The sequence below is a fragment of the Pocillopora damicornis genome, chromosome 1 (assembly GCF_964200805.1).
Source record: "Pocillopora damicornis chromosome 1, jaPocDami1.2, whole genome shotgun sequence".
Classification (NCBI taxonomy): Eukaryota; Metazoa; Cnidaria; class Anthozoa; order Scleractinia; family Pocilloporidae; genus Pocillopora; species Pocillopora damicornis.
The window spans coordinates 41,021,474-41,048,454 of NC_142670.1; the positions used below are offsets into that span (position 1 = coordinate 41,021,474).

General features: G+C 36.5%; 2 protein-coding genes and 1 long non-coding RNA gene across 7 annotated transcripts; all 3 read left to right on the forward strand.

Moving 5' to 3' along the window:
• Positions 1–33: 33 nt before the first annotated feature.
• Positions 34–5,028, forward strand: LOC113667922 (uncharacterized). Its single transcript, XM_027183784.2, has 7 exons — positions 34–381; positions 1,906–2,071; positions 2,193–2,307; positions 2,616–2,761; positions 3,919–3,967; positions 4,197–4,256; positions 4,602–5,028. Exons 1-7 carry the CDS (start codon positions 99–101, stop codon positions 4,632–4,634), a joined length of 852 nt encoding a protein of 283 aa, XP_027039585.2. The 5' UTR covers positions 34–98; the 3' UTR covers positions 4,635–5,028.
• Positions 4,733–16,797, forward strand: LOC113667921 (rho GTPase-activating protein 18). 5 transcript variants are annotated; one of them, XM_027183783.2, is made up of 20 exons: positions 4,733–4,873; positions 5,944–6,023; positions 7,083–7,156; positions 7,741–7,910; positions 8,338–8,403; positions 9,229–9,711; positions 10,300–10,544; positions 10,742–10,801; positions 11,469–11,634; positions 12,313–12,404; positions 12,522–12,546; positions 12,872–12,924; positions 13,026–13,126; positions 13,412–13,470; positions 13,961–14,043; positions 14,291–14,491; positions 14,918–14,995; positions 15,158–15,259; positions 15,512–15,776; positions 16,125–16,797. In XM_027183783.2, the coding sequence occupies exons 4-20, from the start codon at positions 7,760–7,762 to the stop codon at positions 16,226–16,228; spliced, it is 2,334 nt and encodes a 777-aa protein (XP_027039584.2). In that variant the 5' UTR covers positions 4,733–4,873; positions 5,944–6,023; positions 7,083–7,156; positions 7,741–7,759; the 3' UTR covers positions 16,229–16,797. The 5 variants fall into 5 exon arrangements, with proteins under 5 accessions (XP_027039584.2, XP_089053822.1, XP_027039583.2 ...); XM_089197696.1 differs by lacking the exon at positions 7,083–7,156; XM_089197709.1 differs by lacking the exon at positions 4,733–4,873 and having other exon boundaries at positions 5,863–6,023; positions 8,154–8,403.
• A 2,149-nt stretch (positions 16,798–18,946) lies between these two features.
• Positions 18,947–26,918, forward strand: LOC149053899 (uncharacterized). Its single transcript, XR_016187120.1, has 4 exons — positions 18,947–19,273; positions 20,939–23,195; positions 23,497–24,593; positions 24,833–26,918. It is a non-coding gene; the product is annotated as an uncharacterized LOC149053899 (long non-coding RNA).
• Positions 26,919–26,981: the final 63 nt, after the last annotated feature.

The window sequence follows — 26,981 nt, forward strand, 5'->3', positions numbered from 1 at the left end:
CATTCTCTGCATTACTACGACGGGCCAGAAGCTTTCGGACTGGAACCTAGTTTGGCGAATGCAAAGAAGTAATGGCCTAAAGTGCCTGAACGATATAAATGAACAGTAATAACTTGTTTTTTAACCTGGGGAAAGTGGTTATTTGCACAAAATATTACAGCCCTGACTTATTTCATGAACGAGGATCAAGAGAGACCGTGAGATGTGTTTCACTCGTGGAGAAAAGTGAAGGGAAACATGCTCAGTGTTTAAAAGTGATATTGAATGCTGATACGATCTTTGCCAAGTTACTTTGGCAACAGATCACTACCTCGCGTTTCTTTGGTGTTCATTTATCATCATGGCTTTATTCCCAGTTGAGAAGTAATACTGAAAGAAATGGTGAGAGAACTTTGATTTTTACTGGGAACTGACAATCGTTGATTTTACACATAAATACCACAGCGTACCTACAATGTGGGAAAGGAAATTAGGAGTTACTCTTTTTAACAAAATCTGCTTCACGTACAACACCCAAAAAATATGAACTACTTGAATGATCGCAAAATTTACTGATGCAAATCTACTTCAAAGAAGGAAAACACCAAGCATTCAATGGGGAGGTTTACATTAAAATCGAATCATGAAATTCTTCTCCCACCTTCCCTAAAATCCATTCCCAATCTGGTATGATAGACCTTGATGTCAGCTTTCTAACTTTGGCAGCCTGGTACTATGGAGGGGTTGAAGAAGAGGTCTCATTCCTCCAAAATCCCTCTTCCTAAGGCAGAGCACAGGCAGAAGAAGGTCAAATCACATCAAACTGTGTGCCATTACTATTATGGTTTCTCGTGATGATGTGACCTCAGCATCTAGGCTGACATGGTTATGGCAAGTTGGATTTTGCTGCCTTTTTGATGAGCTTGGGTGCCATGTTTATCATTAATTTATAATTGTAAAAGGATCAAGTGAAGTCCAATGTGGTCTGTAATTATACAAGTGATTAACAAAATCAGACAACCACAAAGCAAGAGTCCACTTTGTCAATCACTCTTATAAGTACAGACAGAATTGGATGAAATAAAGCCCTGATACCAATTAATCAAAACTATGACAAAGTTTGGGAAGGGAACTAGACATTGGTGATATGTTTTTATAAAAAAAAAAACAAAAGTTAATGTAGCAAAATGCGAGACAACAGTGCACACACATGATGCGTTCTGTCCACTTACACAGACATTTCATGCTAACTGCCCCTTTAACTGTCAAATTACAAGCATGATGCACAGACTGTCCTAGTAGTGTTCAGATGGCTCCCCCCCCCTTCCCCAAAGCAATTCTAGGCATTTGAACTTTTAAAGATTGGTTCATTCGAAGTTCTGTCCCCTGTGCACCAAAATTGTGTTCAAATGCCCCACCAAAGAACCTGATTTGATAGTCATTTTTTTAGTAAAAGGCAAGATTAGCATTGGTGTATTTCTTGTAGACTTTTTCTTCAGAACCATCTACTTGGGAAAGTGAACTTTTACCTTTAAACACCTTCATATGAAAAGATAAAACACATTTATTCTGTTGAAAAGACTTGATAGTTCTGGTTCAAATTACTCACCTCAACCAGGCAAGGTTCAAATTCCCCACTCCACAATGCTTGGATAATAATCAAATGCCTGTAGGTTGTGCTTCTTATAAGACTGGAAATTAATTGATTGTTTCAGTAGCTTCCAGCTAATAAAGGCAAATTTGTGGTTACTAATCAATCTCAGGAATGTTACAATTATGGTATAAGTTAATATTAAAATTTTTAGTCAGGGCAGTCTACAATTCACTATAGCTCCACTTCAGGCTGCAGTGTACTTTGATTATTCTTTTTCCCTTGTTTGAAATAACTTAAGGCTTTCTATTCCTATTTTCCTCTCTGTGCTGCAGAGCAGCTGTCCTCTGCCTTTAATGGCATGATTGATCTTGGTGAATCCTGTTCAATCAATATACAAGGAGAGCTAAGCGAGATGAAGATTCCAACATTTTGTAAAATTGTGGTGAACATTGGTGTTCAGCCTTTAGCACGTTTATGTCTGGAGCCTGATCTCAGGTGGTAGGTGTATCATTGAAGTATTGTTATTCTCTCCTCATTGTACCTTTATAGTAGGAGATATTTATTTTACTGATTGAAAGTTTTGGATCATTACTCATTCACATTAATGGTGAATTTGTAGGTCAAAGCGACTTGTAGCTGACCTTGTAGAGTTCATGCAGTTACAAGATGTGATGGCATGGTTGTCAACCTTAGGAGGGGCATATTCTGCAATGGGAGACCATCTTTGTAAATATGTGAGTGATCTTAGACTATAGGCAGTTGAAGCAGATGTTGACTACAATCACTCTATGTTCACTTGACTTTTAGCGAAGTTGTAATTATTTTCAATTACTAAGCTGGTTGGGTGTCTTTGATAGTTTGTACCTAGACTGAAATGTGATTCCCAGAATTAATTTATCACTAGATTGCTGTAAACTTCACAGGTGAATCAATGATCACTGAACTACTGGAAATAGTACAATAATTAGTGACTGTGGAATAATGGTCTTACAAGCTAACTCTTACTGGTGTCATAAATTCTAAATTTTTTGTTTTTTCACAGTCTGAGAAAGCTGGTCAGATCTCTCAACATCAGTTACTTGTGGCCTTGAGATTAGGGAATCCAATTCTTGTGGCACAGTGCAAAGTCTTTGCTGCATTTAGTTTTATACAACGTGGACAGCTGAAACTAGCAGCTAAGATAGTAAGGTATATCACTAAAAATTTGTCATCAAAATAATACTCTGGTTTTTGAAAATAAAACAAGATACTCTGTTATCAGAGGTTAAACAAGGAAGTAAAAACAAATTGTCTTAATTAGCCTTTTATGTGGTAAGTCAAATTGAAAATTTCATTTTATATAGCCAGACAGCCATGCAGAGTCAGTTAGTCATCCATGCAACCACAGCCTTCATGCGGCTAGTCTCACCTGCTGGCTAGTTCTTAGTAATTTGTTTTTTCATGGTAAATCACCTAGTTATAATCATGGGTAATTTAGTATTATCAACTGAGCTAATAATGTACACTAGCCACTGTAAAGAGTTTAAAAACTGACGTTTCGAGCTTTAGCCCTCTGTCAGAGTGATTGGAGGAGTTGTGGGTTGTGTATGGGTATATATGCAGAAAATGGAGCTATGCTATTGGTGGGAGTATGGTGATGAGAAAACAAGTATAAATTAGTTGAATGAAATGCATTTGATACTGTGGGGTTTAAGAGTGCTGATTTAAAAGATAACTTTATACCATTGCATTACTTTTGGCAATGAGTGCAATCTATAACCCTAAGCCTAGGTGTGAGGGTGGAAGTGAGAGTGAATGGAATCCAATCAGTATTTTCCTTCTCAGCTGTTTGTAGTACTAGTTATACATTGGTAAAACAGGAAGACAAGTAGGTGACTGATTCTGAGAACACCTTTGCAACTTAGAAAGAAATGGCATGGACATCAGTCACTGGACACTTTAATCTCCCCAATCATTCTTAGCAGAAAATGGCAGTTTGCAGCCTTTCCCTACATCTAGACAGTTTAGAAAGCTGCAAAACTCTAGAACAAAAATTTATCTTTTAAATTGGCACTCCTTATCCTCATGGTATCTATGAGCACTTTTTATTCAACTAATTTATTCTTGTGTTTTGGTCACCATATTCCCACCAATAGCATAGCTCCATATTCTGCATATAAACCCACACACAACCCACAATTCCTCCAATTGCTCTGACGAAGGGCTAACACTTGAAACGTCAGCTTTTCAACTCATTATGGTGGCCAGTTTATACTGTCAGTCATTTAGTTAGTTAGCTTTTAGTGCACCAATTAGCTGGAAGGAACGTTTTCAATCTTATTCATTCATTTAATGTGCTCTTTCAGGGAGCAGTACACACTTGCAACATCTCATGGTGTTGGAAGAGATGATAAGGTAAGTGACAAGCTGGGTAAAGTTCGTCATTCAGTCAGGAGGACTAGAAATAATTATGATAAAAATAATAATAATGATCAAGAGAATAAATGTAACTTATTTATTTATATTAAGCTCATTAGTTTATTTTATGAAATTAAATTTTGGGGAATAATTTCAAAATAATAATTCCTCATTATCTCAAATTGTTCAACACTTAACTGCTGTCATTTTTGTTTTATAATATCAGCTGATATCGTCATGTAAAGCTGCTTGGCACAGAATAAAACACTTGAAAAAACAGAAAAAGGTATCTTTATTAAAGCTAAGACCTGTTTGAGACAGAAAAACTGTTTCTTGGTGGTTAAAGAATTTACCTTAGGGAATAATATTGATTCCTACCTAGATTTACTACTAGGTTAATCTATTGATTGTCTAATTGATTCATTTATTGATCACTCATTGGGTGCAATAATTGACTTATATATGTCCTGATACACCTGATTGGCTAGCATAACCAAGTGCTAAATTGTTAGATGTTTGTTCAAGGCAAAGAAGGGTTGGAATAATTAATGTTTTTCTCGCTATGTTGCCACACAAATGTTAGGTTATATCACTCACACTATTTCAATTTTTTACTTTTTTTAATTCTTAGATTGACCAAGAAATCATGAAATCAATCACATGATATGGAGCATTTAGCTGTTTTGATGTTCCCCATCTGGTCTTGCCAATATTTGTCATCTTATTGCTGGACAAACTTGTAGTAATTTGTCCCTCTTCTTCAAGAAGCAATTGGAGGAGATTTCTGAATGAATGCAATGTACCTTGCGAGTAACTTACAGACAACTGATGATATTGAAAATTATACTACCAGTATTATAACAGTTCTTTACTCTGCTGACAATTTCAGTAAAGGACAGTGAGGTAAATGCAACCAGCAGGATATCTTGTGTCAGAAGGCTGTTATAAATTTGAAATGTAATTTAGAAAAGCCTGTCGAAGGACCCATACAAACAATAAAACAAAACCATGTATGATAAAAATTACCCATTAAAAGAAAAAACCAGTTAACCTTCAAATATGAAAGTTTACAGGCTGAGCTTGCATGCAGTTAGTGACATTAATGTGGGTTATTTGAGGGACGATCACCAATTTGGAAGAATTAAAATTTAAAATGTAGGTTTAGTGCTGTGAGGGATCTGGAACGTGATTCCTTGTTCTTACTGCTATTAGGAATAAGTTTGATATATTAATATAAATATGTGTGTTTGGATGGTTTTGTTCTCTTTGTTTGTAAAAGGATGGAATGCTAAGTCAGGGCTGAAAGTTTTATTTTGCGGGGGAATGCAATGTCAGGACAGTCGTCTGTATTCAAGATTCTTGTGAGAATGATCTGCATTCAAAAAATTAGGACTGTACTAAAACAAACCAGTGTACCAATTCAGCGTTTCATTTTAGTTATTTTGAACTGTATTTTGCTTTACACTCACATGTATTGAGCACTTTCCTTCAGCATTTGGTACAATTTCCCACAATAATTCCATACTCACATTTGCCCACATCCACTGGGTTCGATTTTAAGCTCTCTTACTCTCATAGGCCAATAATTTGCTTGTAGCCACATACAAAGTGTGAAACTTCAGTCAATCAACCTGAAGACAGTTATTTTCCAACATGAAAGGGTATTGCATTGGAAAACTATTTCAATCCATTTTGAAGAGTGAAAACAGAAGTATTTTTCTAAAAAACTTCACCATTATGAGTGTTTTCAAGTAAGGTCAATTGATTGAAACGTAGATTTAGAATAACGTATGATTAACTGACAAGAACCAAGAAGGAGAGATAAAGATCTGTGTACCTCTGACTTACAGCGGGGGCTGGGGGTGGGTGCCGTTTGGAGGTCAAAGTTGATCACGTGACTCGGAAGCCATTTTGGAGTTGATTTGTCACTTGCCTACATTGTAAGAAAGTTCAACTTTTCCTCTTTTCTTTAGATAATTGTGGATTGGCGATGGCTTTTATCAAACGAAGATGAGTGTTTCACTGTTGTGTCATGAGTTTTAAAGCTACCAAGGTGAGACGAAAAGGGAAGTTGCTAAATTTGTGAGAACAAGGCAACCTACTATCGCACTTGCAATTCGCTTGTAATTTGTTTCTTGTTCATTTCACCATGCCCTCGTTTGAAGTGCTTCCTTTCTTCGTACTTTATCGATCATTTTTCTCTGTGTTCCACGTTAAGATCTAACTAATTCTAGAGCGTTTATTTGTGTTAAGGACGATCGCTGAAACAAAATTGTGGTCTTTTATGAATTGTAAATGGCTTGGCTTTGTTTATGTCTCAAAGGTGATATTAAAAAGTTGCACTTTTAGAGGCGCAGGCCGTTTATTGTCCAGGTTTTGTAAATGAAAATGAAATGTTCTTAATCCACCTTTTTTCTTCGGCATGTAAAACTGAAGCTAACGGAAGTTGATAATTAAACGTTTGTTTTTAAAAAGGACATTTTAAGATAAGTTAACATTTCAGCGTGGCACTTTCTTAGTTCTATTTGCAACTACTTCCCCGATCTTTACATTTGTCATGTCAGTGTTGTCACTTGGCCTATTTTTGGATTGTTCATGTTACCTTCATTTAATTTATTTAATATCAGTTCAAACTTTATAAACATTATTCAGTGCCGCTGGTAACTCATTATTTTGACTTCATTGCTGTCGTAGTTACGATCGCGTCCCGATCAACAAGTTTACAAATCCAATATTACTTCCTATGTCTTTAAATATAAACATTTATATTGTTATCATTTAAATGGTTAAATGACTCGATATACCGTAACAAACTTGTAATTACTTACATGTACTTGAGGTGCAGTGATCCTTGTAGAATGATTGCTTTACGAATATTTACAGCATGGTTATATCTACCTGGTAATGGAAAAAAAAAAAACCGCTAAAGCAAAGCAAACATTAATACAAGTAAAACTTAGTTATGTTTAAGTGAACCAAAATGCAAACTTGATATAAAGCAGAGTTTAGAATGGATTTAGAATCATTCTCAATATTTGAGATTTAAAGGGGAACAAATAAGGTGTATCACCTTTGTATTGAGTGGCTTGTTAAAGATAATTTATCTGAACAGGACTCTGAATGCATACTGCATGTTACAAATTTGCACCTTGTCACAAGGGACAAAGCACATCTTACTGATTACAGGTAATACACACACACACACACACACACACACACACTAATTGATTGTTAAAAGTATAATGCAAGTAGTGAGCAAAATATTTTTTTGTATTATGTGGGATTCATTACTTTGGCCTCTAGTTTTCTAAAAGTACCCATTACCTGGGAATCCAGTTAATGGCATGGGGTACCTTCTGAAAGGAAAACAAAAACAAACCTTTAAAGTGCCTTCTATGGGACAAACAAAAATATCTAATTTGCTCAAAAATTTAAGCCTGAAGGACACAAATGAATCAAAGTTTGGACTGTTTAGTGCGGTTATCTTGTTGCTATAATTTTGGCTGTCATTTTGCATTGTTGCACAATAGAATTATTCGACCTATTTTGTGCATTGTGTTGTCCTGATATGGTATAAGGTGTAATGGTGGAAAATTAATGCTCACTGCTACAGCACAGGTTCACACTATAGCCTCCAGTCACTAAGTTTATTACATGGTGCAATTTTTTTTGCAAAATCACAATCATTTCTTTTAGCCACAAGAAATTGACAGTGTGAGTCTGACCTTTCTTAACCAGCTTTAATGATAACTGAAACACTGTTTTTTCAGTTCATAGTCTTGAGAAGACATGGCATTGCGCATGAAAGGACGAAGTGGTTATCCACCAGACCAACAGGAATATGACATATTTTGGACAGAATATAGGGCCATTGAGGAGAGTCGGATTCCAGTAGCTGACGAGGATCATGATGATGAACACACTAAAGAACCTCAAGGAGGTACAAACTCAAGTCAATATTTTATTCATGTGACTGACAAGGAGTAATAAATAGACATGTTGTGTTACACACAGTTTGCTTCAAAGGTCCTATACACTGCCTCAAGTTAGACAATTTTGGGCAGGTATAGCATATGCAAGTTATTCATTAAAGTTCACTGTTTTTACATTATCTCTATGATAATTAAAATTTGTTATGCTTAGCTATGATTAATGCTATTTGTCCCTCTTTGTGTCTGTTTAGGGATTGAAAATGCTATACAACAATGAAATCTGGTCAGCAGTCTGCAAACTTTTGGGGAAATGCTCACAACTGTAAAATCTGTTACTAACTAAACTTTCATTGTAGACTAAGATATCCATTTTACTACTTAAAGTTTCTCTCACATCACTAATCCTTAAGAATATGTGTCTTCTCCAATCTACAGAATGTGAACAGGAAGTACAGTGGCTCAAAGAAGCTGGATTTGATACCATTGTAAAGAAATATAGAGGTATATATTAACCAACTTCAGTTTAGTATTTGCTGAAAAATCAGTGCAGAATATTACTGTTGTTATTTCATTATACTGTATATTCTATAGACTCTCTACTATGGTGTCTGGTCTTGGTGATGGACAAAATGCTGATCCCCAGTCCATGGATTACCCTAATGGACTATCCAGAAGGACTACCCCAGCAGTGCTTGTAATTAAAAAAAAAACCAAGTTGTCCCTATTTCAAATGCAAGACAACCTAACCCCTGGCTCTGGTCCTCATGATGATGGCTTGGTTGCCTATAAAATATTGTATAATTTGTTTAATAGTTATATCAGGCCCCCTAAGATAAAAAGAAAATGTACAATGACTTACTTAGAGTAATTCCTTTAAAAAACAGTAGTCTATTATATTATTACTAAATAATAGCTGGGTTTACAAACCTATAATTAAGTATCAACAATTTTAATGGAAGCTGGCTTGCTTCTCTCTGACAGCCATGGTATTTAATGGAATTTTCCTCCCTATAAATGTATATTTGATGATATTTGACAACTTTGAAAGTACTTTCCCGAATGCTTCAGAAAAGAAATGACTATCTGCTTGCAATCCTATTTTGGGGAGGCCTGGGTTTGAAGGTTTGGTGGTTTTCAGCATTGGTCAATGAACAAAAACACCAGATTTAAATCTTTTATATACCAGTCCAGAATTCTGTTGTGCCATAAGTATCATTCAGCTTCTTAAGTACATTTCATATCATTTATTTCAATTGGTGATTCCACATTCCTAAACTATAAGGAAATTGGAGTAAAAGGTATGAATGATTGAATCTTTTTCAACAGATAGCAAAGAAATTGATCATAATGATGTAGATTTTGAGAAGATCACTGGTTCCCTTACAAGGAAACAAGCGGAAGCTGTTAGAAAAAGAATAGATACCTTAAACCAAAGTACCAAGAGAAAGTTAGGTGTGTGTGTGGCCCAGCCAGCCAAACATTCCGACAGTAACTATCCAACAGATGTGAGAACAATTTTTCCAGTAAAAACTTGCGGGCAGCCCAGTAATGTAGAGCAGATACCCACCACATCAAGGCCATCACTGCTCAGAAAGTCTTACAGTGAAGGAATACATGTGCAGAAGTCACAATCATTTAAGAATGGAGCAAGGGACAATGAATTTGCACAAACCACATGTAGGCTTTCGCATTCAGCTGGCATGCTTTCATTTCCAATAGAGGGTAAAGAGTTAACAGGGCTTCATTTGCATCCAGGACATGCAGTGGTTCCTGAGAGAAGATCTAGCGATGAATCTCGCTATCGAAAAGGTAAACTCTTTATATGATTATCCCCCTAGTTTGGCAATACATACTGGATATCAAACAAGACTTACCAAAGCATATGCCAGCCAAGTAAAATTACCATTTAATTTTAAGTCTGCTCAATTTCTGAGATAACACAATTAGGTTTATGATTTACCTAACTATTAGGTATGTGTAGTATCCCATGTTTCAAATTCTTGTTTGGTGTCAATTCTTTGCTTCTCTTCTACTCTGTTCTGAGCAAAATTTGCTGGGTTTGATCAGTTGTTTCCTAAATAACCCTGTTATGTCAACATTATCATTATTATTAAATAATCTGCATGTTACTCGTTAGTTTTTTTCCTAAGCCAGGATACATTCTAGTCAGGCAGGTATAAAAATGGTCTTTGTTATATTTTTATAAATAATCTGCCTGTCGTTCTTTTGTTTTTCCCTAAGCCCTCACAGATTCCAGTTAGGCAGGTGTAAAAATGGAAAATGGTCTTTTATTATATCATTATAATAACCTGCTCAGCAGTTATTAGTTTGTCCTTAAGCCCTGACACATTCTAGTCAGGCAGGTATAAAATTAATGGTCTAATCTGTAAATTGCAGGATTCCAGCAAGTAAAGCATCCCCATGGGGGATCTGTATTTTATTTGACTGGAACAACAAAACAAGAGCTGTTCCACACTGCCGAAAAAACCAAAGAGTCATGCGTGGATGAGATTAATGCTGATCTTAAAGGTCTAAGTGTATTACCACCTGATTCCAGCCCAGACTGTTTTCATGAGGTTCCTGTTGACTGTCCTGAGGAGATTCCAGTCGATGTTCCTCAAGACAGGGTTCATGGAAAACCAGTAAGAGTTAAAATGACTAAGACCCTAACTTTGAACAGCATGGCCAAACAGCTTTTTCTAGTTTCAATTAAAGGATAACAATATTGTACTGTCTGTTCTCCCTCTAAGGTTAAGGAACCCATCAAAGAAGTTTTAGTATAAGACTGACAAGCATCTTAATGATGTAAGAGAACATGTTTTTTTATTTGTTGGCACAGAATGGGAAAATAATCTGCAATGAGAAGCCTTTCAGGGAACCGCAATTTCCACGATTACCAGTAAGCTTTTTTTATGTTTTTTACATACAAGGATACAAATAAATCTGGAATACAAAGTCTGCCAAGTGTAGCTGCAATGTCTTGAGAATAATTACCCTTTTTGAGCCAGATATATGCAAAAGCTATGTTGCTACTATTTTTATTATTACTATGTCAGACTATTTTTTTGCTATGTTTGCTAAATAGTGCCCATGTATTGCCTATGAAACATGTCACAAGCCTAGAACAAAGAAAAAATTCTGAATCCCCACGTGGAATCAAACCTCAGACCTTTGGATTCTGAGCTCCGATACTCTACCACTGAGTCACAGATACTCTATGGTGAACAAGGCCCATCGGCCGGAGCACACAATCCAAAGGTCTGAGGTTTATTTCTAAAATTACTGTGTTAAGCACTGAAAAATAAATTGAACCTATGCACATATTGTGTAGGAAATTTTCACATAGTTTTAAAAGAACATAAGGAATTTCAATAAGTAGTAAAGTAAATTTAATTTGGTTGTAGTTTTATGGTTTTTCATGGTTGAATGTATTTGAATACTAACTTGTTTATTTGTGAAGAGCCCTTTAACAACACAAATTGAAGCAATGGACTCAGAGCCAAATTCCTTTCAACCAAACAAACCAAACATACTTCTAATTTTTTCAATACAATTTCTGTACACAGAACTTTACACTCACAAAAGATGAACTGGGTGTGACAAGTGTAGGAGATATCTCCTTACAGGATATGGAAAAAGTGCGGTCCCTGTCACTCATAGAACTCACAGCACTGTTTGATTCCCACGGACTGGCCCTTCACAGACGGAAGCCAGTCAGGAGAAGAGTTAGAGGTATGGAATATTGTCCAGTGAAACAAAAAATTGGCTTGATTTGTTATGATTCCTTGTTATCAGTACACCTCTGCCAAAGAGACAGACAGGCGGACAAACAGCTAGAGTTGTCATGATTCACTACAATTCTACAGAAGGTAGATTCCTTTGCACTCCGTGTATTGCAACAATAGCTGCCATTTGGCATGCAAATATGTAGGAATATTTATTTGGGAACAGTTTTCTGACAGAAGAGCTGAAGGAAAACTGTGAGCTTTGAGGAACAGATAATGTTCAAGGACAAACATACAAGCATATTTTTGCACCATATGGAGGCTATTGTGGTTAATATCTTTCAAATATTTTTAACATGTGGGGAAAAATGTTTAAGAACAGCTTACTGTTTACTGCGTACTCTGATATGAATTTATGAACATGAAAAAACATTGAACAACCACACAATGCTATCTTATGTTAGGTGAAATTTTAAGCAGATTTTTCCATATTGGATACATGTAAGGTTTGAAAATTGGGAATATCAGTAGGGGTATGTCCTTGGATATCACCCAATTTGAGTTGGGAGACATGTAGTCATGCAATGTGTTTTAACCAATTGCATGCAAGCAAAATATTTGTTGGATTATAATCCTCCTCATTGTTGTTACTATTCATTATAACAATTCTAATTTGTTATCTCAGAATCAGGAATCTTTGGGGTGCCACTACAGAATCTACTTCAAGAGGACAAATTGAAGAATGAAAAAGTAGTAGTTCCTTCCTTTTTTACTGAGGTAAATTGATTACAGATCTCTTAGCTTTGTAAAGGTTAATATTCAGATCTAATTTCAAACTGCATTTGAAGCACTTTATTTCTGTTTTTCATGTGGCTGGTGTTAAATTTCTTTCAGCTCATTAGACAATTGGAGTCAAGAGGTATGTTGACATGTCTGCATTTTGATACTCTTATTAACTCTCTGTTACTGTGTCATCTCCTCCTCGTTACTTTGGAATGGCCTCCACCAAAAGTGGTGGAAGAGTGTTCGCATTCCTTTTTTTGTGAACTAAATGTTAGGGCCATGTGCCTTGAGTTTCTTGTGGTGTAATTCAATTATTTTTTAGAGTTTTTATAGTATACTTAAGTCATATTGTCATGGTCAGTTAAAGGGCTATCACAACTTAACCTTGTTGTAATTGACATTTTTTCAGTTAAATTACTTTGCATTAGTAGATGAATCTCTATAATAATTATTTTTCACAGGGCTAAAGGAAGAGGGAATCTTGAGAGTTCCTGGAAATTCAGGAAGAGTTAAGGTATTAGTGACTTTTGTTCTGCTTCTTTTCTTTTTTTAAATTTGCTTTACAGTCATCAAAACCTGTGTCATATAGTTAAGTATGACTGGATCTTTTTACAGGCACTAAGGGAAGAAGTGGAGGAAAAGTTCAATGATGGGTACTTTACATGGGATGACAGAAGACCTCATGATTGTGCAGCTTTGCTTAAACAGTTCTTGAGGTTAGGGGTTTTTAGTGGTTGAAATGTTAGTGTTCTAGATTACCCTGAGTTATGGAGATGTTCCCTTTCCATTCCAGAATTTAACAAAAATATTCTGAATGGTTACTTCTCAAAATTTCACTTTTAATGATCATGTATGACTACAATCCCATCAAATCTCTTGAACAAACCTGCCAAAAAAATTCCTGTTCATTAAGGTAAAGTAGGAATATTCACTAATAACCTTCAAAATTTTTCCGTGTCCGTTTTGTATTAAATTCAAAAGTTGTTATTGTATCCTAACAGGGAACTTCCTTTTCCTCTTTTAACTCAAGAATATCAACCAACATTTGCATCAGTAGAAAGTGAGTGGTGATTCATAATGTCACTTATAGGCTAAGTAAAAGCAATAATTTATTTATTGTCCATAGTGTGGGAAGTGGTTGCCCAATCTTCTGAGCAGGGAAGCTCATGTATAAAATGCTCAACAACAAAAAACAAAAATATAAGTTAAAAAATTAGGTAAAAATAAAGCACAAATTATATAAGATTGTATATAGATATGTGAGGGTCTTCATAGAGTTTCTGGATGTATCAAGACTATCAAAAGGATATATTAACAATGAAAATCATAAATCTAATTCACATCTATGGTGCAAGCCAAAAAGATTTTTTTGCCATCCTACGTGAAAGAATAGATTTGTCCCTTGACAAAAACTGGTCAAATATGATGCAATCAAGAGATATTAAAAGTTACTGAGCTTGGTTATAGGAAACAGAGAAACCTTTCATTTGCGGCTTGACAAATACAAAATGTATCTAATCTGGCTCACAATATTTTAAATTTTTTTTCAGGTATACCAGATAGAAAACAACAGCTTCAGGCATTGAATCTGCTGATTATGTTGTTGCCTGCAGTTCATCGGGACTGTCTAAAAGTAAGTTGTTGAGTTATGAGCATTTACAAAGTGGTTAAATTTTAAGGCAGAAAAAAAAAAAGACTACCAGTCATAGTGCCTGATGTAGAGAGAAAATTGTTAAGGAAGCTCTTAGAAGTTTGTGTTCTCAGTGCAGTACATTATTGTAAACATGTTCTCGTGTTGCTTGAAGATGTTTGGTTTGCAGTCTCTTGAATACAGTATTTCAACAAGGTTTATAACCAGGAAAAGTAAATTTTTCTTATAGATCCTCGTTCACTTCCTAAGTGGAGTTGTTGCCCAAGAAAAACATAACAAAATGGGTTTAAACAGTGTGGCTATGATTGTGGCTCCAAATCTGTTCATTTGTTCAAACAAGTCTCAGCCATCTTTACAAGAAATCAAACAAGCTCAAGGCACTGTCAACATTGTCAGAATGTTGATAAAATATCAAGCAATTCTATGGACAGTAAGTTCTTTACTACTCAGTGAGTATGAATAGTGAGTTATGTTATCTAAAACCAATAGGGTGATTTGTTATAATCATGGTCATATTACTCTTGTGTTCAAAAAGCTGGTTTTACACATAAAAATGATTCATTGAGGACTAAGGTGAAGTAAATTGGTTGAGTATGACACTGTCCATATAGAAAAGAGTCAAACTTGTCCTTAACAGTCTCCTCTGACACCAGGGGGAAGAGAGTTGACCTCCCAACAATGATATAGGGGTTCAGTAAGACTGATTACATGAACGTTTGGTGAGTTTTACTCTGATCTATGTATGTGGCATCACAAAGGAGAAGGTGAATAGATGGGTAGAAGCAATAAGGTTGGTATAGATTTACTTGGATAGTGTAGAACAATTTTTTTTTGTACACGTTTCATTTCTGCTCAGATTCCTGGATTCATGGTGATGCAGGTTCGTTATCTCTACGAAGCTGAAGGGAACAAGAAAGCCAAAGATGCTAAGGCGGTGGGTGTCTTTACTTCAGTGTCTAAGAGACAGTTGGCTTGAAGTTAGGGGTTGTTAATTCGAGAAGAATTCATATGAAGAATATCAAATTTAACTGATTAAAGAACAGTCCCACAAAAAGTTCTACATGTCTTTTTGAGCATATATTGTTGTGATTGACAGGTCAAGAAGTTATTAGCTAAACGTGCACGAAGTGAGGGAATGGGTGGATCTCCTCAGAAGAAACACTCAACTGGAGGAGATTCTCCTCTTGTCTCTATGGATGTAAGTGTCATCAAATAATTACTACTGTAGACTGTCTTCATGCATGTAGCACATCAATTTAGAAGATTGCTACTTCTTCCAGAGATGATGAAGACTCAGAGCTGTGTACTAAAAGGGTCAGGGCAAAAAATTTACTGCAAGTAATTAATTTTTGTTTGTCTCGGATTCGTTTATCCTCAGATGGATCATCTTCAGTTGATTGATATGTTAATATTTAGTAACAACTAAAACAATCAATTTTGTTTGTCGTAGTCTGATCATGAAAACAACATAATAAGAGTGCAGGCACCAATGCTGAACAAAGTTCTCATGGCAATTCAGCTGACTGAGTTCATGCGTGCTGGTGACATTGTCTCCAAGTTCCGTCGGCGAGCATCTCCATCAGAAAGCCCAGATAAAAGCTCCAAATTTTTAGAATCATCATCCAGCAGTTCTTATCGCAATTGTGTCAACCCTCATAACAACAACAGATATGCGTCTGATAACTTTTTTCTCTTTGAGGCCGGCGGGAACATTGGTACTATGCAGTTTCTTAGCTTGTTTAATCATTATTCTACTTGTAAATAGTTTGCCAGTTACTAACTGAGACTAAGACAACTATTTTCAATTGATAACTGCATGCATGTCTGTTTTTTATGCCATGTGACAGTCTTCACATTCAGCAAAATTGTGTTGTTGTGTCTACTTGTACGCACGTCCGTTTTTTAAGTGGCTCAACAAACACCTTATATTTGACTTTTTAAGCCATATTTAGGGGTTTTAGCCATCCTTGTACACGCGTTAATCTGTAGTACACATAGATATGTGTGTAGATGTAAATATTTTGTTTATTTGTATTTATGAATGTTTCTAATTTGATTGACAGGTGAGCGCTGCCTTGATAATGATACTAATATGATGGCCTTACTGAAAGTCAACCCGCATGCAGAGTGGATTGTTAAACCTCGTGATTATTACCTTAACCTGTAGAAAAGCTAGCAAAAAGTTTTATTCCTTGTTAGATTTACTGAATTGTTGTATAGAAAGTGTCTAGCAAGTAATGTATAATCAAATTACCTTGCTGGATCATTTGCATTTATATTTTTATTAGTCTGAAATATTCTGCGGAAAATTCTAATATTTCTGCTGGTGGAGAGTTAATTATTAGAACTTGACAAAATTATTACATAAGTTGTCTAATCAATTGAATACACTAGTGTTACTAATTTATTCAAATGAGAGTGAGAGAGAAAACGTCATAACCAGTTTTAAAAAAAAATGATTGTTCCATTCTAAGGCATTATGCTTATTTATTTTAATGATTTATAATGAATTAACGGAAAGGAAAACAGTGATGTAATATACACTGTAGTTGAGTCTATCTTTTAACGTTCTAATAAGTTAATTATTTATAAGGAGAACAATCATCTGTTTTAAAAAGCTGTTCTTGGTAATAGTCGGCTTGTTTGCTCTCATTTTTCAAACAAAAGTTAACAAGTTTTGTACCGTTCACCAAAGTTAGAATCATTTTTGAAATATTAAAAATTTGTACTCTCCAAGTGAAGCAAATCAAGTACTTATATTTCTACTCCAAGTTTCTTACCCTCAGCAAAAAAAGGCTTGTTGATAATAAAATTGTGGTGGGAGGAGATGGGCATTGCGAATCACCGGGTTTCGCAGCAAAGAACTAATGTTATCTTTTGATGGAGATAACAAAATGATATATCTTTGAAATTAAAGTTAAGGACAAGCAGCACGTAGGATTAGCACAAATATGGAAAATATAGCCCTCCAGAATGTCCAGCGCCTCTACCTCCCTCTCTCTGATTGGTTTTTTGTTTTTGGTTTTCTCTGATCAGTTTAGCCTGATGGTGCCGTATACATGCACATCCGTGACCTTTTGGCTCTACAGAATGTAGACGGGCGTCACAAGACTGCAGATCAGCAAACCGCGGAATCTGTGGAACCAAAATTTTTTTGGAAAAGAAACGTAATAGGATAAAATAAAAGCTAAAAAGACCTTTTACACTTTCTGGAAATTCGTTTTTGGGTATAAAGAAGAATATTTTAAAAGAGAAATATGTTTTGACTGTCCTTGATGCCCAACTTTAACTGTGGCGGCATTCACAATATTACAGTAATACAAAGGTATGTAATGTCATAGGGACAAATAGGCAGTCACCTACCCTGACAGCAAAAAATTGAACAATAATTTGAAAGCTCCGCCGGTTTGGGTGCCTCGATATCCGAATAACGCCCCATCCGAAGGCTCTAAGCAAACCTTAAGGCTGGAATTTACTATACTTGACCCTGGAATAAGGAATACGAGCGTAAAAAAACATCATCGCCCGCGATGCTTGTAGAATTTCGGGGATATTGGGGCGTCCGGAGCGAATTTACGGCATTTTGCGTCCAGTGTATTCGTTTGGTTGGCGTTCATCACAGACGTATTGTGGAAAGGATTATGTAGAGAGCAAAGCAGATAAACTAAAACCGAGCTAAATTGCGCTAAATCAGCCCCAAAAAAACACAAGATGTAAAAGAACAACCACTCGAGCGGGGTAAATTTGTTCTTACTCAAATCTAGTTCCGACCTTTTTAAGGTTGAGAGCGCAACTGTTTATTGCCATGCAAATCTTTATATTTCACCCATTGCGCAAATTGAACGTAATTGCTTATAGGTAGATGCTCACTTTTGAACTTGGACTTCCTGTGGTTGGACGTCAAGGTAGATAATACATACATACCCGATATACCCGAATAAGACATTTCGAACGGCGTAGAGATATTTTTAGTTTTTTTTTTTTAATTCCATTATTATTTATTTTTACAGAAAATTAATGGTTCCGCTGGTTCCGGAGGTTTTCTAGTTTAGTAACACCCTAAAGGCCTGTTTACATGGTGGTGGGGGACTCCAGGTAGGTGAGGTAACCCGCCTAGGTGGGTAACCCGCCTGTTCATATAATTTCTTGTTTTATTTTGATCACGTTTACATGATAGGTGGGGTGACCCGTCTAGGCGGGTTGCCCGGTCTGCCAGGTCGGTTAACCCTGTCAGCAAGAGTGACAATTTGTCATGTAAACGTGTCGAGGTGAGGTAACCCGGCTAGCCGGGTTCGCGGTTCATGGCAAAAAGCTCAAAAGCGAAACATATATGTTTTAAAACTTTGTACATTTCCTAACCGTCTCAGGGCAGAAATCACCAGAAACCGCAACGGAAGTACAAGGAGAAATGTTCACATTTCGGAGTATTTAGCGTCGTAAATCGACCATATTTGGTTTCCCAAACTATTCCGTACAACGTATTAAGTCAACGGTCTCTCGCGAAACCAAACACCGCGGAACACAACGCGTGAAGCTTTCCTGAATAAATACGTATTGTCCGAGACTTAATCTTTCGTCTTTTTCGAGATGTGAGCTTGGGACGCCTCTGCTCAAACTCCTTAATTGTAAGCGCAACAGCAATCTCAAGAAACACCACCCCAGCACCCCGGGGTTGTAAGATTGCAAGTAAACGCGTTTTATTTTTACGGGTTACCTCACCTACCTGGGGTCCCCCACCTCCATTTAAACAGGCCCTAAAAAAAACACTTGTTTTGAACAGTCCAGAACATTCCAACGTGCGTCTTATATTCTCGTGACCCGTTTCACGCACGAGTGATTCAGGTGTTCACAACTGTTCTTAATTGTTCTTCTTATTATTATTTAGTGACAAACTCATTAGCACATAACAAACAGGCTGTGCGAATACGCTCTTATCAATGGTGCTAATCAGAAAAAATTCAACGCTCTAAAGACCCCGTGCAGTTAGACCAGCCACTCAGGGAAGAGCTCAGTAACCCACGTGCATGCACAAGTTTTAAAACGGCGCAGTGTTTGAAATCATCCCAAGCTTCAAGAACTTCTACTACAGGTATCCCAATCTTTAGCCCCAACACAGTGTTTTCTCCTTCGGAAGCCTTCTTTCGCCTCTCGTTTTGTCAAACTTTAGCAACAAGATAAGTATCATTTCTGGCAACGTAACGGACAGAAGCAGGTAGGTGTTTATCGACGCTTGTGTAAGCAAGGAAAACTATGTAAAATAATCCTCAAAGGAAGCCAAGCCATTTACAAATTCAAGGGAGGTTTAAGGTCGAATCTTCGTTTCACTACGTCCTTTAATTCTTTTCAGCCGCTTGTATTTCTGCCCAGAAGCTGTCAATTACTTAGCATTAGACGTTCCATAGCGTTATCTTTTTTTGGCAAAATCGGCTTCCTTGAAATTCGCCTTTAAAACTGCTGTCGCGAGTAGAACCATTTCTACTCTTTCATCTTCTTAGCTGAAATTCCGCATTAACAATATGGCAAAAGTGTGGTTCCTGCTCTTTAATTTTAATTTGTTACAAGTTTGAAGCGAGACGAGCTCAAAGAGAAACTCAGTGTCTTGAGTTTGTAAAGTTGTTGTAGAGGCGTTAGTTTCGGCCTTTGTGCGTAATAACGTAATGACGATTGAATTAAGGAAATAATTTAATTCACTTCCAATTTAGATTCTGAGAAATTCCTTCGTCTTAACCTTTAAAATCCAAGTATAAGATTATTGATTCTCTCCTATAGCTGCTAAACATTTTCTTGTAATTATTTGCAAGAAACGTGATATATTTAAATATTCTCATTACCTGTTTGCTGGATAATGTATGGATATTATAGGGAGAAGTTACATGTTGATCACTTCTTTAGAGTCTAAGAGTTAACCGTTCATTATGAAAAGTGGAAAATTAGGCCCACAATTATTCTTTTTCTTTTCAATCGCAAAATCAAAGCGCTCTGAATGATAAAACCTCAAGCAATATGCTTTTTATTTAAAGGTTTTCAAATCTTCTGATATTTTAGATGAAAAGCCCATTTTTCAAAGAAGGTTTTGATTTTCGAGCATTTGAGACATTAAAAACTTTTCTTATCGCAATTGTTTTTTTAGAAATTTAAATCTTGTGCACACGATTGGCTGTTTTCTCCACTATTTGAATAAGATTTCATTTGCCTGTTTGTTTGCTTCTTTTCTGGACTTGAAATGAAGCGATAATCTGCAAACTTTTAAACTTAATTCTACCATAAGATTCTCCAAAATTTCACAAGGAAAAATTTAGGATATGCCTCGATGTTTACTCAGCATGACTCCAGATGAAACTGTTATTTGGCAACTTGAAGGAGGTTTCGTTCTCAGACGTTAGTCATTTTTTTAGTAATCTTAAAACCCCAGGAATGAATTACTAGCATTTGATTTCTCGTTACAATATCACCCCTCGATCACAAATTAAGGTCACACACAAGAATAAGGGAAATCATCACCAACAAACGAAGCCCATGATAGTTAAACATATTCTCCTTGAGAAATGTATAAGGAACAGTATTGAGAACAAAAACACTGATGTAAAAGCGTAAAGGGTTTAGGAGTGACTCAAACTAAACAGTTTTCTAATCTTGTTACTCCCAAAGGCTACTCTGTAAAAATGACTTAAATTTATCGCATGTTGACCAACCAAGTTTTGCACTGTCTCGGTAAAAAGTGTCCAACAGAAAATCCCAATTCAGTTCTTCTGACACGTGCGATGGTCGCGAACTCAGAATAGGATTATTTTGCAATGTTTTTCCTTTCACAATAGGCCACGATGCTTTCACGTATTATTTACTTCACCTAAATATCCACAACATCTTTCTCATTTAGACCCCTACGACACGCTCCAGTCCAAACACCGCTCAGTCCATTCCAGTCTAGCTAGTCCAGTTCACTTAATTTCAGTCCCGCTCACTTCATTTCAATGGAGTCCAGTTCATTGTGCATTTAGTCCAAAACTCAGCGTCCAGTTCCATGCAGTCTAATACGGCCTGGTCCAGTCCACGCTATTCCTTTCCAACTGGTCCAGTTTATCATCACAAGACAAGAGCTGACTCTCGTTACCGGTATAACTCGCTTATGGACGTTAAAGCGTGGTGAAGAAAAGGGCCAACGCTCTATTGGGTTTTTTCTACTCTTCCTCTCTGTTGCATACGCGGAGGCTAGGAACAGATTAGTTAGAAGACGCTGATGTCCGGCCGGTTAGTAAGATTCTTTGTGGGTTGGGATGAAGAGAGGGTTACTAAATAGTGCGCTGGTTAAACCTTAGAATCCAAATTCTACCAGAAGTTGTCATACTTCTGATTCGGCTCAAAGTAGTTAAAGTAAAAACTTTAGCCAGCTTAGCTAGCGGGTTCCCTTGAGATTGGGCGAGGTCCTCCCTCCAAATTTTTCTTTCAATCGAATACTGTTCGGCATATTTTCGGTTTGGATAATTTCTTCTTCGTCGCTTCTTCGGTTTGTCACAATGTCGACTTCGTTTATACTTCGGCTCTTCGTCAACAGGTCTTTCGGTGTTAATCAGCTGCTCATGGTTACTTCGACTGTGGCCGATTACATTTTCAGTTTCACTTGATTGAAGAGATCTTAAACACTGTGATCGAGTAAGGCTGTTTAACACAAAAAAAGGTTTGGATCGAAGGTTCAGCTAGATTTTAACGTTATTATAGGAGATCGGATTTGAGCAATTCAGCTATGACAGCAAATTAGAATTGAGAATTAGCCTTTTACAAAAAAGATTATGCATGTGTTAATGAAAATTGAGATTGTGTTGCTTTCGGAGTTCGGCTTCACTTTCAGTTCGAATTTCACTTCGGCTTTTCGTTCGGCCTTTCGGAACTTGTTCGGATTTTCAGTTCGGAATACAAAGGCAATAGGAAGCGACTGAAAGTTGTTAGCAAGTTGATATAAAAATAAAAGCACCGTCCGGGACACTATGGGTGTTCAAATTATCGGGATGTCTACATTACTGACACGGAACATTCGTAGTTTTGTGGACGCCAAATTTTTCGTCTAGGGTGCACGTCCCCTCCTGCTCGGTTCTGTGGAGTAATTTCAAAAAATCTTAGTAAATTAATTGATATAATATGGTATTAGAAATAAAATGCCTTACCTGATTGTCCATGTGTTCTTTCCTTTATTAAGAAGCTAGTTTTATATCCTACTAACGCAATTTCAACTGCAGGAGCTTTATATTGGCCTATTTTCGGAGGCTTGAATTGCCAATTTCGGGGCATTTGCTCGGATCGTGAACTGGATTGTTTCTATTACTTTCCAATCTGCCAATGAAAAAGCCCCAGAAGCAAAGTCACCTTGGTGTTAACTGTGCGTTCGCCCATTTTCGAGGGGTTTGGTGGTTGTCTTACATTTAGCCAAAGTCATCCATTGTCGAGTGCAAACTGTTCTTGCGGCTTTCAGGTTAAAGATTTCAAAACTTCACTCTGTCCATTTTCGGGAACTGACCAAAACCTTTGAAAGTTTTTACTTTGAATTTCTTATATCTGCGGCTCGACAGGAGCCCATTTTCAGGGCTGTGTATCACTGAGACGGTAAGAGAAAAATTATTATAATTTTGGCATATTGATCTGTTTAAGATATGTTTGTTCGCTTGATAATTTAATAAAAGTAAACCCAATAATTTGAAATAAACAAAACCAATTGATCAATAAAAGATAAATTTAGCAAATAAAATATGTAATAATAAATAAAAACATTGATTAATTCTTAAAGAACTAAAGAAATAATGAATAAATAGGGAGATGAATAAATACGTGAATAAATTGATATATAAATAAGTTGATAAATAAATAAATTGATAAATAAATACGATTTTATCGTATGGTCAATGTATTAACAATCCTTCTTGTAGAATATTAAAATACAGTACCACATTGTCTTAAAAGTTTGCAAGTATTTTTTTCTCACAAGACTTAGTTTTGCCAAGACACAAGGAATCACAGGGTCGCTGGTGATTTATGGCTGAATTTTTAACACTGGGATATCATTAGAGCAGGACTGGAATGGATAATCATGACAACAAGCTGAGCAACAGCCGCGAGGAGAACCCAAAGCTTGGACATAACCACAGGTACGTTAAATTTCTGAGTGATGGATTAAGAGCTAGTCGAAGAGGATAGTCTTCCACTTACAAAAGTATTAAATATTATAGCATAGCATTAAAGTTAAAGTTGTCTCTTGTTCGCAAGAAAGGATATAAAAGGAAAGCGGGCATTTTTTATCTGAGAGCTTGGAAATTGAATTACTACAGCTCAAGATAAGCCCATTTCGGGGGCTATGCGTCAGGAAACATGCAGTGCAGTTCCATGCAGATCATTCCGGTCAAGTGCAGTAAACTGTTGTACTGTATGGTGCTTTCCTTTTCAATCCAGGGTGCTGCAGTGTGGTGGAGTCGGGGGAAGTCAAGCGCAGCCTAAGATAGTCCAATCTAGTGAAGTACAGTGCCATCCAGTCCACTTAAGTGTAGTCCAGTCCAGTCTTCATTCGTAATGGAAGTAAGTGATAGTCAAAGCAGATTGCATACCTCTGACAAAAGTGCTCTTAAACGGGTGTAAACGTTCTAGGAAGCTAGAACAGCTCAAATAAAAAAAAACAGCGTTCATATGAAATGCAACGTTTTCTTAAAGTTTTCCAAGTATTTTTTTCCCACAAGACTTAGCTTTCCCAAGACACCAGCTGACCTTTGGAAACACAATCAATCAAAAGGTCGCCGATGGTTCATGGCTAAATTTGTAACACTGGGATATCAGTAGAGCAGGACTGGGGTGCTTCATGAAAAGATATTCATAACAACAAGCTGAGCTACAACTGCGAGGAGAATCAAAGTTAGGACATAACCACAGGTACGTTAAATTTCTGAGTGATACAAGTATAGTATAGTCCAGTCTAGTTCAGTGTAGGAGTTAGCGTTGTCTTGAGTTTGCTAGAGTTAATATAAAAGAGAAGCAGGCTCTTTGCATCAGTGAGAAGGTAAGTAAATAATTATTTATACTAACCTGTGTAAGGTGGGTTCGTTCGCTGATAGGGAAACCCTGATGCGTCGCATAGGGCACTTGGAGTTAAAAGTTATGGTCGATCAGCACTACAGGTCATCTGCAAGAGGTAGGGCCGGCATGTTTTGGTTGCAACAAGTATTTTTAGATGTTTTCTTTTCAAAATGTCCTCGTGGCTCACTTCGGATCACGTCATAAGGAAATAGCACATCGAACGCTTCAAAGGTATTGTGTAATCATTGTTAAGAATTATTCCTGGTTCTGGACTATCTGAAATTTTCTGTTTACAGACTTTGTTAAGTGGCTTCCCGATTCAATGGCTCGATGACAACGTTTAACAACTCGCAATGTGACGTGTTTAATATTTTTGTCTCCTAACAGTTTTCTATTTTCAGTGGAGAAACTTTTAATTGCTTGTGCTTTTGAACAAGGCCCAATCAGCAGCCCATAAGAAAGGTTACAGATGACGATTAAGGGTAAGTATTCAGTTATGGGACAATTCAGGGACAACTAACACTATTTCCCTAGCCGATTACATTTCGTATCATCAAAATACAAATTGTCTCAAATAATGGAAACTGAAACTAGCTTTATAATATAATTTGAATTAGTTTATCTTTTCTCAAAACAGCAGAACTGATTATCAATCTTTATTGGCAGTCTTTTGCATATAAATTAAGTGTTGTTTAATGTAGTGCCGTCAACTCCATTGCAGTTTAGGCAATCCAGACCAGTCCTTCAAAGTTACGTCCAGTGCTGTGCAAAGCTCTGTTGTGTGATCTAGTCCAGTGGAGTACATTCACGTGCAATACAGTACAGTCTTGTTCAGTTTCATTTGGAGACGTGCAATGCAGTTCGGTGCAGATCAGTCTGGTGGGGTGCAGTGTTGTGTAGTCAGGCTAAGACAGTCTAGAGAAGTGCAGTGCTGTCCAGACAAGTCCAGTACAGTCCACTGACGTGTAGTCCAGTCCAGTCCTTGCAGTCCAGTCTATTCAGTAGTGTCCAGTCCGATCTCGTCCACTCCCGTCCAATTCTGTTCAGCCCTGTCCAATTTCATTCAGTCCCTACTAGTTAAATGCATTTCAATTCGACATAGCCCAGGTCCATTACAAGTCAACCGCAGTCGATTCTAGTCCAGTCAAGTGCAGTGCGGAGCAGTGAAATCCGTAACAGCTCAGCTCAGTCCAGACCCGTCCCGCCCAGCCCAGAAAAACCAAATGCTGTCGAGTCTAGCGCAATGCAGTCCAACTCAGTCAAGTTAGGAACAACCTAGTGTGTTGCGGTCCCGTCCAGTCCAGTGAAGTGCCATTCGGAAAAGCCCACATTTAAGTCCAATTTAAATGTAGCTCAGTCCAGTCTTGTCTTAAGTTGTCACACCAACACAATGAAAAGCGTCAACTTACACTGTCGTAAACAGTTCTTTTTAAATTATACCTTAATAAAAATATACCTAATAACTTAAAAATAAACAAAAATAATTGATCAATTAAAAGATGAAATAAAGAAATAAAATATAACTCAATTAATGATAACAGTGATTATTTCTTAATTGAATTTTTAAGGAAATAAAGAAATAATGAATAAATAAGAAGATAAATAAACATATAAATATATTGATTCATAAATAAATTAATGAATAAATGTAACTTAATGGTATGATCATTGAATTTATTATTTTTAATTCAGAATATTAAATTGAAACGCAACTTTGTTTTTCAGGTATTTTTTTCTCACAAGATCTAGTTTTCCCGAGACACCACTTGACCTTTGGAAAGAAACAAGACTATCACTGGGTCGCCAGTGATTCATGGCATAATTTGTAATACTGGGTTATAAATAGAACAGCGTTGGAGCGCTTGATGGAAAGTTTATCATAACAACAAGCTGAGCTACAGATGGGAAGAGAATCCACCATACGGCGCGTTTAGGGAGCGTCCCCTTTGACCTCTAGGGGCATGATCAAAAGTCCTTACTCGCCTAACCATTCTCCTCTTTGGAAGTAAATTGCACGGTCTTAAAGCAATAACGACGGTGATTTATTACAAGACTTTGAATGGCGAAACAAGTGAAATTATTACGCTTGTATCTACGTATTATGTCGCATAGTAAGGAATAGTGAAGGAGTTGAGGTCGTTTTGAGTTTGCTGGGAATAATGTAAAAGAATATAAGGTATTTTTTCGATCCGAGAGCTTGGAACATTTTGAATATTTTTTTAATTGATTTAACAGATCAGCTGATACTAGCGATAACCTCGACTAAAGGGTTATTAACAGAATACAGAGTGTTGTGAATCAGGTTCAGGCTGCTCAATTTACCATTACTGTGGTGACGTCATTTCACTTTGACAAGAAATTCAAGTCGATTGATGTGGGGTTTTGATTTGGTCATTTGAAGAATTAGTTGATTGTCGGTTGATTTCTTTGTTTGTTAAAATTATAATAGAGTGAAGTGATTTCAAGATTAATTAAAAGTTCAGTGGACTCTGCAGATTAATTGGTTTCCGCTTTCAATCAAGTACCGCAAAAATGCGTCTGAATTTTTTTAGTTGAAAAATGATTTTTTTATCTACTGATTTGAAATTGGGTAAAGAACTTGATCAACAACAAAAAAAGAGATAACAGAAAGTATCAATTTGTACTAAAAAAATTAGTCAATTATCTGTCACTAGTTTTTTCAAGAAAAATCTAGCTAATTGAATCATTTAACTTTATAGGAGATTGTCTATTTTCCAATACCTTTAGGCTATTTTTCTTTTTTTAACTGTTTAAGTTTATTCCCTATTAAAGATTAAACACATTTGTTGACTGCTGTACACTTATTGCTCTATATTTTTCGGTAATTTTATTGCTTTTTGCTTTAAAAG

Bases quoted from the DNA above. Each gene is read 5' to 3' on its own strand.
- LOC113667922 (XM_027183784.2), top strand. From the start codon at position 99: ATGAACAGTAATAACTTGTTTTTTAACCTGGGGAAAGTGGTTATTTGC. The intron at 382-1,905 runs GTGAGAGAACTT...TCTGTGCTGCAG, and splicing joins AAGTAATACTGAAAGAAATG to AGCAGCTGTCCTCTGCCTTT. The intron at 2,072-2,192 runs GTAGGTGTATCA...GTGAATTTGTAG, and splicing joins CTGGAGCCTGATCTCAGGTG to GTCAAAGCGACTTGTAGCTG.
- LOC113667921 (XM_027183783.2), top strand. From the start codon at position 7,760: ATGGCATTGCGCATGAAAGGACGAAGTGGTTATCCACCAGACCAACAG. The intron at 8,404-9,228 runs GTATATATTAAC...CTTTTTCAACAG, and splicing joins CATTGTAAAGAAATATAGAG to ATAGCAAAGAAATTGATCAT. The intron at 14,044-14,290 runs GTAAGTTGTTGA...TTTTTCTTATAG, and splicing joins TTCATCGGGACTGTCTAAAA to ATCCTCGTTCACTTCCTAAG.